Source organism: Dipodomys merriami, unplaced genomic scaffold (genome assembly GCF_024711535.1).
Source record: "Dipodomys merriami isolate MVZ:Mamm:240054 unplaced genomic scaffold, mDipMer1.0.p SCAF_19, whole genome shotgun sequence".
Lineage (NCBI taxonomy): Eukaryota > Metazoa > Chordata > Mammalia > Rodentia > Heteromyidae > Dipodomys > Dipodomys merriami.
In genome coordinates this window covers 18,292,169-18,305,335 of record NW_027203270.1, presented here as the reverse complement: position 1 = coordinate 18,305,335, position 13,167 = coordinate 18,292,169, and the positions used below count along the sequence as shown (strand labels likewise).

Below are 13,167 nucleotides of genomic sequence, written 5' to 3'. Positions count from 1 at the left end.
TTGATTCCTCAGCACCACATAAGCAAAAAGAAAAAAGCCAGAAGTAGTGCTGTGGCTCAAGTGGTAGAGCGCTAGCATTGAGCTGAAGAGCTGAGGGACAGTGCCCAGGCCCAGAGTTCAGGCCCCACAACCGGACCCCCCCCCCCAAAATGATGTTTTACCTCTACCTGTCCAATACCTATTCTGGACTGCACCAAGCTTTTCAGATGTTAATAGAGATGTGTACATCCATTTTCCTAAATGGGTTTCATTACCCCTAATATAGATGAGACTGACTTAGAAAAGGTCTCGAGGTTTTGCTCAGCCTTCACAACTAGTAAGGTGCCAAACTGGGTTGTCATCATAAATAGTGTTTTGTTTGGTATAAAAACTTGAAAATAGTCTAAAGGTCTTCTTGAAAAAGTCAGCCAAGATATTCTTTTCAGGTAGAAGAGAGCAGCTTTTTGCTCTTCTTAAGAAGTCAGAGAGTTAAAAGGGAGACTTCAGATGCTATTTCTGTCTTGAAAGCTAACAGTGTTTCAGATGTGGCAAAATCTGGGCCACAGTAAGTTTTTATAGTGAAAACTATAACAGGTCAGCATGTCGACTTCTGTAGATTTGAAATAGTAGGTTATTTATCCAAAACAGCCATAATATGTTTCCTTTTAAAACAGAGACATTTTGGCTTTTCTTTTTCCCAAGTAAAAGCCCAAAACTTATTAGAAGAGTTCTCTTTTTCCTGAGAATTGGATAATAAAGGCAAAGAGGCCAATTGAGAAATAGTTGAAAGTTTTAATTTTTTTTCCTCAATTTGCACTACAGTGCTCACAGAAGTTACCACTTCACATCAGCAGGGAAGGAGCTGGAACATGTCAGGGCATCTTTCTGGTGTCTAACACTGCTCTCTCACACAGCTTCCTGGTGGCCATCCCGGGTAGAAATCTTTCCAAAGAGGCTGCTTTTTCTTGCCTTCCTACAGCAGGGCCTGGCGGATACATCTGGCCTTCCAACTAGTCAAGTCTTTGCTACAAATCCAATAATAATTTTGGGAGATATGTTGGTATTCAGAGTTGACCCCCTTCCTGGCACACTTTTCGTGGTTACATCTGCTTTGATAACCTAACTTGTTTTGTTGGTGGCCGGAAATTCTCCTGCTTTTTGTGGCTCTTTCCTAAGCCACATAAACTGTCCCTACCAAGACAGTTCATATTTTCTTGAAATAGGAGAGCTCCTAAGGCACTGTCTGCTTTAGCCCCCATATATATGCCCCAATTGTCCACTTCTGATTGCTTAAACCTCTGGATTTTGGCTGAACCCAGAAAGTTGCTACTGCACCTTATGCCCTAGAACCTACAGGGGCCTTTGGGTGAGAGTGGCCTGAAGTGGCTCTTGCCACTTCACACCAGAAGGTTTCTTGTGTCTCCTGCTTAGATAGGCGTGAGCTGCTCTGTAACACGTACACATCAGGCATTTCCAAAAGCAAGCTGGGACCCATGGGCCTTGAAGTCTGCTTTTTGGAACTGAAGTCTCTACCCTGGGAGTGGAGACAAAGCCATAGGTTTCCTTGTCATCTGACCACAGCCTGCCTTTGTTTCCTGTTTTCTCCACTCATACCTGCTCCCCTACCTCTTGCCTTGCCCTTCTCTACCTGTTCCTCCTGGCCCAGCAGCTCTGGCCTGAGTCAAGAGAAGGCTGTAGAGAATCCTAGAGAAAAGAGTACCTGCAAGCTGCTTGGGGGTAGGAAGTACCTCTCTGGCTCCTTTTGATAGTCCCCATAAGTCACTGAACATGAGTCCCCACAGATCACTGAGCATGAAGCCTGTTCACCTTGTGGTGAACAGAATCAGGTACTCTGGCTCCTTTTGATGGCCTCACAGATCACTGAGCATGAAGTCTCTTCACCTCTTGGTGAACAGAATCAGGTACAAGCAGCCCCCTTAGCTGAGTAAAACCAGAGCTCTGTGGTGGTTCTGAAGAGCTGTACAAAAGAGACTTCCTAGCCGGGCACCGGTGGCTCACACCTGTAATCCTAGCTACTCGGGAGGCTGAGATCTGAGGATCGAGGTTCAAAGCCAGCCTGGGCAGGAAAGTCCGTGAGACTCTTATCTCCAATAAAGCACTAGAAAACCGGAAGTGCCACTGTGGCTCAATTGGTAGAGCACTGGCCTTGAGCTGCAGAGCGCAGGGACAGCGCCCAAGCCCAGAGTTCAAGCTCCATGACCGACAAAAAAAAAAAAAAAAGAGACTTCCTGGTGCATGGAGCAGGACTTGGGCATCAGGAGTCCCACTCTGGCCCCTAAGTACCTCTGAACCTCCATTTCCTCATCTTCAAAGTGGGATAGTGTTTACGTTCTAGGGTTATTTCAAGGAACAAAATAGTGGACAAGAAATCTAGTATACTCTGCTTGATATATGAGGAACTCTCACTCATGCAGCTCGTTGGAGAGCCTGGTGTCCCCAGATATGTGAGGAGACCAGGACTTCTGAGAGGGCAGATCAGAATTCCCATCCTGCCTCTGGCATTAACCAACAATGTTGTACTTAGAGCCATCTCTTCACCTTTGTAGGCCTCATAACTTAAAAAAAAAAAGGGGGGGGGTTAAAAGATTTACTTAGAATGGATTGAAATTACATATGGCATAGAGGGACATCATAGTGCCTGGTATGTAGGCAGCATTTAGTCAATGTCAGTTTGGGACCTTTCTTTCTGACAATGTTTGGTCAAGGAAAAGTATGATGGTATGAATCATACTTTGGAATGGCTGTGTAATCACAGTCAGATGAGTTTGGGTAAATGAGAATAAATGTGGCAATCAGAAATGCCCCCTTAGGATAATAAAAAAAAAAAAAAAAAAAAAAAGAAATGCCCCCTTGTTGCTGGTGATATCCCTGAGGAAGCATTCCTGTCAGTTGACTGAGCCACTAAAGAGGGTTGTATGAGTTGTCTTCCATCAAACCCAGAGGATCAGAGAATTATGTTCAAGGCTGGAGCAGTCCTGCATGGTGGCTACTAGGTCTATAATCCTAGCAGCTTGGGAGATAGAGATGAGTAGGATCATAGTTCAATACCAGTCTAGGCAAAATAATGAGACAACCCCATCTCAACAAACAAGCCAGACATGGAGGTTTGTACCTATAATTCCAGCTACTTCAGAGGTTGTAGTTAGGAGAATTATAATCTAAGGTTGGGTGTGGCTCAGGTGGTGAGCACTTGCCTGCAAGCAAGTTCAAATTCCTTATACTAAAAACAAACAGACAAACCCTGAGAAACCATACCAGTTATACCACCTCTTGTCTGTCCTATGAGAGAGTAGGATTTCCCTTTATTTGCCTTCTAGATTAGTTTTGGTTTTTATTTTGGGTCCGGTCATGGGCCTGAACTCTGAGCCTGGGTGCTGCCCCTCAGCTCTTCAGCTCAAGGCTAGCGCTCTACCACTTGAGCCACAGCACCACTTCCGTCTTGTTTTTTTTTTGCTTATGGGTGCTGAGGAATCGAACCCAGGGCCTCAAGCATGCAAGACAAGCGCTTTACCACTGAGCCACCTTCCCAGCCCACCTTCTAGATTAGTAGTCTACAATCATAGTGATTCCTTACCCTGTGCAGGACACTGCTAGATGCTTTATATACATCCTCTCTAATCTTCCAACCATACTTCAAGGAGGAGATCATCTTGCTTTGCAGATGAGGATGCTGAGGTCCAGAAAGGCTTGTCTTGGGCCATACAGGAAAAAAGTGTCCGATGCTCATCAAGCCCCATTGATAACCTAGTCAGAATCCATCAGCTAGTCTCTCTGAACAGCTGGGGCCTAAGGGCCACCCTAGACAAGGGAGGAGTAGGCAGGATGTGACCTGAACATGGATCTTAAAACCAACTAGCAACCGAGTCCCACAAACCATTTGTCAAGGGTAAAATATCCCTTGTCATTGCTGAATTTATCAGAGAAGCAGAATACGTGTGTGTGTGTGTGTGTGTGTGTGTGTGTGTGTGTGTGTGTGTGTGTGTATTTGAGTGTGTGTTTGCGTGTATGTTTGCTTCTCCATACACAAGGGTCAGTAACTCACTGACAATTCAAGCTGTCACAGCAGCCTTCTCCTGTAACAGAGCCTGTGTCCCATTGGTTAATGTCTCACACCCAGAGGCCCAGAGAGAGGAGTTAAAATGCTAATTTTCAGGGACTGCTCAGTCATTTTGAACCCATTAAAACACCAGCATCCTTCTCATGCAAAACCGGTGCCTCAATTACCAACTAATTGCCTGATTATTGTGCAGGGACAGGAGCTTTCAGTCAGCACCGGCTGCTGTCATCCCACAGGAGCGGCTGAATTAGAGTGTGGGAATGCATGTGCGCAGAGGTTTGGCTCTGGAGGAGACATGTCAGGAAGATGATCTAGGAACAAGACAGGGGTGGGGAACTCAGCTGTCCTCCTTAGTTCCCAGTGTCTCCTCTAGCTCCCACAGTGGTAACCTCTCACTTCCCTCCCCACATCAGGTGCTGGAGACGTGTGTAAAGAACTGTGGCCACCGCTTCCATATCCTTGTGGCCAACCGAGACTTCATTGACAGCGTTCTGGTCAAAATCATCTCTCCTAAGAACAACCCTCCCACCATTGTACAGGACAAAGTGCTTGCTCTAATCCAGGTAGGCTGGCTTCCCTCACCTGATTTGTTAGGGCCCCTGATGCATCTTCATGCTCTTTGACCATTTGAATGGGGGGAGGGGGGGGAAATGGTTTCCAGGCTGGGCACTAGTGGCTCATGCCTGTAATCCTAGCTACTCAGGAGACTGAGATCTGAGGATCGCGGTTCACCCCAGACAGGAAAGTCTATGAGACTCTTATCTCCAATGAACCACTAGGAAACCAGAAGTGGTTCTGTGGCTCAAGTGGTAGAGTGCTAGCTTTAGCTGAAGAGCTCAGTGTCAGCACCCAGACCCAGAGTTCAAGCCCCACGACCAAAAAAAAAAAAGTTTTCAGGTTTAAATATATGCTATAAAATAAGTAATTTTGAAAAAGCAAAACATATTTTTGCATATTCATCCCAATGGAATGAATCAACCCCTAAGTGGTGGCTCTCCAGCCAGTTGACAGAGCCTTCAGAAAACCTTTTGGGTGCCTATCCCTTTGTTGCCCACAAAGACTGGCAGGTTAGGGTTCCTGGACAGGGTTTTGAGACAATGTAGAATAGGAAGGACCATGTTGGACCTATGTGCAGGGTTTGAGAGGTTGTAGAGCAAGGAAAAATTCTGGGGTAAGAATGGCATTAGGGATGTTTTACTGAAGCAGTGACTTTTCTGTCAGACTCTGAAGAGTAAGGGAAGAGCTTGTGGAAAGATCATAGTATAAGAAGCATCTGAGGCAGAGAAAAGCATGTGCAAAGGCCCAGAAGTATCAGGAAAGCAGTTGACACATTAATATTTATGTAACAAATTACCCAAAGCTTAGCAGCTTATATATCATCTCCTGGTTTCTATGAACCTGGCACCCAGGAGTAGCTTGACTAGGAGATGCTGGCTTGAGATCTCTCATTGGGTGGTATTTGTCCTGAGGCTCCACTGTGATTGGAGGTTCTGCTTCCAAGATGGTACACACCCTCCTCCCCCAATGGTTATTGACAGGAAGCCTCAGTTCCTTGCTAAGTATTAACAGGAGACCTGAGTTTCCCACTAAATGGATGTCCAGGAAGTCATATACATTATCTTTTTTTAGAAGGAAATTACTAGGTCCCACTGCAAAGGTAGGAGGATTAAATTTCACCTCTTGAAGAAGTGAGGGTCAGAGATTTGTGGATATCTTTTTTTTTTTTTTGGTTGGTCATGGGGCCTGAACTCTGGGCCTGGGTGCTGTCCCTCAGCTCTTCAGCTCAAGGCTAGCGCTCTACCACTTGAGCCACAGCACCACTTCCAGCTTTTATTTTTTGCTTATGTGGTGCTGAGGAATCAAACCCAGGGCCTCATGCATGCAAGGCAAGCACTGTACCACTGAGCCACCGTGCCAGCCTGTGGATATCTTTTTAAGAGTGTTGGGCTAGTCATATGGGAGCAGGAGTTCAGAGGTCAGGGATGGCAGGGCTGTGTGTCATGTGTACTAAATGGCTTGGGATTGGTCCTGTAGGCAGTGAGGATACGTAAATCTGATGGCAGGATACATAAATCCATAAGGACATTCAACGTGGGTAGGTCATCCATGTAGACAAAATTGAGACAAGGCTTGAGGGAGCCAACAAGAGAGGGAAGACCAAGCCAAGGAGTGGGGTGGGGTGTCAGCAAGGGCAGCAGGAGGCATCAGACTTGAGAGGCTGGGGGACAGAAACAGAGAAGCCAGAGTGTGTACACACAGGGGTTCTCAAGTGACAGGGCTGGGTCGGCCTGAGGCTGGAGAGGAGCCTGAGGCATAGCCTGTGGCTGTCTGGAAGGTCCTCCCCAGACCTCCCCGCACTCACATCACCTTTTGTCTTCAATCCTGGAGTTACTAACTCTTCTGTTGCCGGCCTCACTGAAGGTTCCTAGAGCTCAGGGACACAGTGTCCCCAGGGTCTAGAGTAATTGTGTATGCTAAATAGTGTTTAGTGGATAAATGTAGCTCATTGAAGCTTAGGGGAAGGGACAGCATGAAAGTGATAGCTGAGCCCTCCCCCTAGAGTTATCCCTGTCCCCTCCCTGCAACTCCCAAGAGTATACTCTCTTCCTCCCTTCCACCTCTACCCCATAGACAGCCTCTTCTTCTGGGGCTACACAGTGACTCACCCCCAGCTGCTAGGAAAACAAATGGTAGCTTTCTTCTCATAAAAGATGAGGTGCCCCATCCTGAACTCCTTGTGCAAAGGCAGCTGTCTGCAGAAGGGGAGCCTTTGGCTCTGATTTCTAGTCATTGACCTGAGCCCACTGCCCCATAGGTTATCCCAAGATGGGAGTAGGGCTGCCATAGTGTGAAGGGATTGAGGGTAGGCTGGGCATCAAAGTAACCTTTCCAAAGTCTCCTATGCTTGTTGGGAGTAGCAGTGGAATTTGTCCTGTTATGTTTGCCTGTGTCCAGCCTACCATCCCCTGATCACTTCCTTGATATTCATCACAGTGGCACATGTTTGCCATCAGGAACCCCCTTGGCTGACTGTGAAGAAAATCCAGGGGCTAGTGGTGTGGCTCATAAGTAGAGTGACTGCCGGACACATGGGAGGACCTGGTTTCATTCCCAGCACTGCCAAGGAGAGAGACCCAGATGACGCATCCCTTCCTTCCCTCCTGTACTCCATCCTGCTGCTCATTTGTCTTCTGGCTGCCTCTAGCCCCTGATAGCCACCTCCCTCTTCCTCACCCCACCCATAAAAAAAAAAAAACAACCTTCAAGCTTGGGTTCTCTGGAGGGCCCTGCCTCTTGGAACACTCAAAGAAGACCATCCTTCTCATTTTCCATGCCTGATTCTTGGGCTGTTTACCACACTTAGGTGTGAGGCCTTCATAGGCTCACCCCACCTGGGCATCTGTCCTTCTGGGTGGGGTCACTGTCCCTAGCAGGAAGGGTCAGAAGAATATTGATAGTAGGGATGCTTGGTTAAGCTTCTTAGTGCTCAGCTCTATGCCTTGGCTACTGCAGACTTCACTGACCATTATCTTTTTCTTTCACTCTCAAGTTTTCCCTTGGCTGGTCTCAGGGCTCATGCTTTCTTTTGTTTCCTCTCATTAAATCCAGTTTGTTGAAGGATGTTGCCATTCCGTGCCATCCCTCAGGCTTTCCCTTGGTGGTTATTTGGCCTGATTGGTGATCTTCCTATTTACACTTCCCATTATAGTTGGAATGGCAGGCGTGAGGCACTGTCTCAGCTTTTTCTGTTGAGATTGAGAGTCTTGCAAACTTTTTGCCTAGCCTGGCCTTGGACCTTGATCCTCCCGATCTCTACCTCCTAAGTAGCTGGGATTACAGGTGTGAACCACTGGTTATCAGCCCTAAAATTGTCTTGGGTATCAGAAATAGATCATCCTGTGAAACAACTTCAGCCTGGTATGCCTCCTGCCCCTCTCTGCTCCTCAGAAAGAGTCTAAAAATACTCTCTCTTTCCACTGCAGTTTCTTTTTTCCACTGTAGAAAGTGAGCTGATTGGGGTGGGGGTGGGGGAGTAAGAGGGCAGGAGGAGCTGGAGGGATTGTGTTCTTTGACAGTATCTGAAGCCTGGCAGCTGCCTCCAGAATGTCCAGTGGAAAGTGTGTCCCCTAGATTCCCTCAAGCGAATGCCACTGGATCTCTCTGGAAACCCCCTGTTAGCAAGAGATGACAAAGCTTTATCTAGTAGTATTTCCAGACACATAGTTTAAATAAACAATTTATGAGTCTGCAAGTTGATAACTCAAAACCAGTCAAAGCCATGAGATACAGAAGTAAGAGGATGTGGTGCATATTTGTGTCTGTACTTTAGTATACAGTGCAAAGGAATGAAGCAGAAACAGATCTCTATCTTCCAACCTTCCAAGACTGCACCCAGGGGCATGAAAAGAAAGAATTATATAAAGCATGGCTTCCGGTGAAGTGGCTACTTTCCTCATTAACTGGCCAGTGCATATGACAGGGACCCTGAGAGAATGCCAGCACTCCTGCTGCCATGACTTCCCTATAAGGCAGCTACTGGGGAGGCAGCCTGTTCCCCTCCTCCCTGCCATTCCTAGCCTCCAGGTCAGGGACTTGGGGCAGCCCAGACTTTAGCCTGCCACACAGCTCCCCTAGGGAGGATTCTCTGCTGCCTCAGCCTTCCAGAAGGGGTCTTACTTTATCACTGTCACTGTTGACAGCATAAGTGGCCATCTTTCCTGTGTGTGTGGAAGTAGGGAAATAAGGATGCTTAGTAACTATGAGAATTGACTTCAATTTAACTTGACAGATGTTGACTGATGGCCTTCTCTGTGCAATGACAAGAGATGTGTATTTGCTGTCAAAAGGTGAGAGGTGGGAGACAGGAACACTGTTATATAGACATGTCCCAAGAAGATCCTGAGAAATACATGGCACCCCTAGGCTTCTCCCATCTCTGCACTTTCACATCAGACTGTTCCTTTAAATCTCTTCTCCCCCCCCTCCCCCGCCTTTTGTTCATCTGTTGGCATCAGAGTCTTAATCAGTGGAGATTGCTGTCATGAACATATGCTCTGTTAGCAGCCATCTCACCCAGGCTGCCCAGGGGTCCCAGACATGGGCTAGAATTGTGGCAGGTGGGGACAGGGTACATTAGTCAAGACTGCTTGGCTGCAAATAACAGACACCAACTGTGCTTGCCTAGGCAAAGAGGAGAGAGATTGTCCTGACAAAGCTGAGCCTCCCAGAAGCCCAGGTCACACAGGCCAGGGATGTGTCTGGGCCTGGGAAAGGACAGAAAGGATCAAGAAAGCCCTCCAAATCCTCTCTTCGCATGTCTGCTCCTCTTAGCACACCAGCTGCTCCTTTTCTATCCCTGTCCCCTGGTATTGTACTGGCACATGGCTACCTCTCAAGGCCCACATTTATAGAGGACAGTTTCTTTCTTTTTTTCTTTTCCTCCTCCTCCTCCTCCTCTTCCTCTTCCTCCTCCTCCTTCTTCCTCCTCCTCTTCCTCCTCCCCCTTCTTCTTTTTCTTTTTCTTTTTCTTCTTCTCCTTTTCCTTCCTTCCTTCCTCCTCCTCCTCCTCCTCCTCCTCCTCCTCCTCCTCCTCCTCCTCCTCCTCCTCCTCCTCCTCCTCTTCTTGTTCTTCCTCCTCTTCCTCCTCTTTTTCTTTTTGTCAGTCGTGGGTCTTGAACTCTGGGCCTGGGCACTGTCCCTCAGCTCAAGGCTGGCACTCTACCAATTGAGTTGCAGCACCACTTCCAGTTTTCTGGTGATTAATTGGAGATAAGAGTCTCACAGGTGTTTCTGCCTGGGCTGGCTTTGACCCATGATCCTCAGATCTCAGCCTCCTGAGTAGCTAGGATTACAGATGTGAGCCACCAGCTCCCAGCAGAGGACAGTTTCTTTACCAAAAGAGAAGGACCATCTCTCTCTGAGGCCTAGAACTGAGCTACTGTGACTGGAGCCCAAGTAGGGCTGCAGAACTACTACTGTGAATCTTTGTGAATGCAGAGGAGGGAAAGTCTATACAAGAGGGGCCCTGAAAAGTATCCACTGACAGGAGACAGCACTATGGTTCTGTACTCCTTCTCCCCTTTCCTTTCTTTTCTTTTTTTTTTGGGGGGGGGGTCCAGTCGTGGGGCCCTAACTCCGGGCCTGGGCGCTGTCCCTCAGCTCTTCAGCTCAATGCTAGCGCTCTACCACTTGAGCCATAGCGCCACTTCCGGCGTTTTTCTTTTTGCTTATGTGGTGCTGAGGAATCGAACCCAGGGCCTCATGCATGCAAGGCAAGCGCTCTACCACTGAGCCACCTTCCCAGGCCCTCCCCTTTCCTTTCTTCTTCCTCTCCTTCTCTTTCTTCCTCCTTTTCTTCTTCCTCCTTCCCTCTTCCTTTCCTTCTTTTTTCTCCTCCTCCTCCTTCCTTTGTTTAGGGGTTTGAACTCAAGGCTTTATGCTCACTAGGCAAGAGCTCTCCTGGTCCTTTTTCTTATTGTCTGAAATTTGGCCTGGGTAGGAAACAATGGAAATAAATAGGGGTTTCTGGAGCCATTTGTTCTCCCATGGAAACAGAAGCAGAGAGTGTCACTAGGAGAAATTGCCATGTTTTTTTCCTCAGCATTCCCCCTTCCTCCTCCCACCCAACCCCCTCCAAGTGGGCTATGAATGTAATCTGTAGACTCTCAGTTATTTATTTATTTATTGTTACACTAAGGATGGAAATTAAGGATCCCTGTGCATGCTAGGCAAACAGTTGGCCACTATGCGCTACCTTAGTCCTAGACAGTCAAGTTTGGGCACAAAACTGAAATGCTAAAGCAGAGTTGGAGTCACAGGAGGAAGGAGGTTGCTGAGCAGTGGGTGGGAGTGGGCTCTGGGGCACTGGAGGGGATATGGCTGATGGAGGCAGCATGCTTTCCAGCTGAGTCTTCCTGACAGGCTCTGTAGGCAACTTCAGCACTCCTCAAAATCTAAAAGAAAATGTTGGCCCAGATAGGCTGTCTTGATGCCATAGTGGCATTCAATTCCTGAATATGCAAATTAAATGAGAGCACCAAGTAAGAAAGTCAAGCTGCCAGTGCTGTTTGCAGTAAGTGAGATACACACAAGGTGTAATTAAGGAGGCCTTTTGGAAACTGACCTTTCAACTTCCAGTGGGTATGTTAGTTAGAGGTAGAGTTTCTGTGGCTGCTTGAGGATTGGTTGGATCACATTGCTGGAGGCAGTAGGGCATTGTTAAATGCTGTGACAATGTTACAGTCAGTGCCATGGTGCCATGAGTGCAAGAGGTGCTGCCTCCTCCTCTGGGTATGTACATCTGGTAAAGAGCACAGCACTGAAAGGGGACCCAACTTCTGAGGAGCCCTTTAGATACAATTCTGGTTTGGGTACATTCTGAAACTTCCAAATTACAACATTTAAAAAATGGTTTTATAAGTTAATGGATATGGTAATCTGTTCGTTTTTTCTGCTCTTTCCTCTTTGTGTGTGTTTTCATTTAAGGGAGTCTACAGGTCTTGCTTTCCATTATAGTTCTATGGGCAGATGTGTTCTGACACTGTCAGCAGCACAATATAATAGAAGAAAATAGGGGCTGGAGCAAGACTCCTGCAGGTGAACTCTAGCCACTGATGGGGTTCTGGCTCCCTTTGGGTTCTTGCATCCCTGAGCTGGAGTCATTCCACCTGCCAATAATGGGGCTGGGCTAAACTAGATTGCCTTAGCAGTCTCTGATCTATGGAGGAAGCCTAGAGTTAGCCTTGATTTCCCATCCCTCATCAATTTCTCCTTTACTCTATGCTCAATTTGCCTACCTTTCCTGCCTCCACTGAGGAGGGCAGGCATCCTACTGGGAGGAACCGAAGCAAACCTTCTACTCCCTTCAGCCGAACAGCCTCTCCAATTGATTTCCTTGCTATTAAGCAAATGCCTACATCTTAGGATGCACCACGGTGCTTAGGTGTTATTTCTCTGCCTCTTCTCCAAGGAAATGCATGCTGAATTAAGTTTTGTGTTTTTGTTCACGCTCAAGAGCACCATTGAAAGCAAAGGATTTTGCCAGCCATGTCATGGCAGCAATTGCAGAAGAACAGAGAAAACTTTTCCCAATACTGTTGGCAATAAGAATTGCAAAGCTACCAGCCTTAGGCCTGGGCTGACTTTTCTACACCTTGTGGCCCTGGGTAAGAACTGCTTCCTAACAGGCCTTCCTCTCTTCCCAGGCATGGGCTGATGCCTTTCGGAGCAGTCCTGATCTAACTGGTGTTGTGCACATATATGAGGAGCTGAAGAGGAAGGGGATTGAATTTCCCATGGCAGACTTGGATGCTTTATCCCCTATCCACACACCCCAGCGGGTAAGCTTCCAGCTGGCATTTTCTAGAAAGACCAACTATAGAACTGGTGAGCCAAGCCGCTGCTACCACCCTTCTGCTGCTGCCTTTGAATTATTCAGCTTGTCATCATGCTTTCTTAAAGCTCCAGGGCATTTCTTTTTAATAACAAGGGGAATGCAAGAGGAAGACAGCTGGTTGACTGGTGATTAAGTGGCAGCTGTGTCTCCCCCATTTTCACACTGACTGTGGAGGAATATAATAGAGGGATCAGTTCAGTGTTTTCATGGAGATGGCTGCTTGGGTGGAGCTATCCTGTGAGGGTCATTAGCACCTGCTTTGCAAAGGCCTATAGAATGTGTATGGGAATCTATCCACCATCCTCTGGAGTACCTGAGTACCTGGGAACAATGAACTGGGGTGATATTACTCATCAAGAACAAAAGAGCAACTTTCTGTTTTTTCAACAGTACACATCAACTGGATCTTTTTTTTTTTCTTTTTAATGTGCTGGAGATGTAACCGAAGTCTTTTTGCATGCTAAGCACACACTCTACCACTGAGCTACACCCCAGCCCAGTCAAATGCATCTGAAGTATGATTTTAGCTCTGGGCATTCAGAATCAGTTCTGGCATCCTTGAATTCTGTCATTCTTGCAATTCAAAGCCCAGTAAAGGTCTGTGTCAAGGCATCCCACAGAAGCTGGGCCTGTGCCTCAGAATTAAATATCTCAGAATTAAGCCAGTACCATTCATGGTTCCACAGGGAAGTAAGTCTCTATGATACCTGGGAAG

At 47.1% G+C, this 13,167-nt stretch overlaps 1 protein-coding gene across 7 annotated transcripts in view; it reads left to right on the top strand.

The window, feature by feature from the left end:
- Tom1l2 (target of myb1 like 2 membrane trafficking protein) overlaps positions 1-13,167 on the top strand; it is a 137,518-nt gene that overhangs the window by 87,138 nt on the left and 37,213 nt on the right. For all 7 annotated transcript variants that reach the window (XM_070027559.1, XM_070027558.1, XM_070027555.1 and 4 more), the window contains 2 exons: positions 4,471-4,620; positions 12,262-12,396. In XM_070027559.1, the coding sequence (XP_069883660.1) occupies positions 4,471-4,620; positions 12,262-12,396 (285 nt within the window). The remainder of the gene's footprint in view (positions 1-4,470; positions 4,621-12,261; positions 12,397-13,167) is intronic.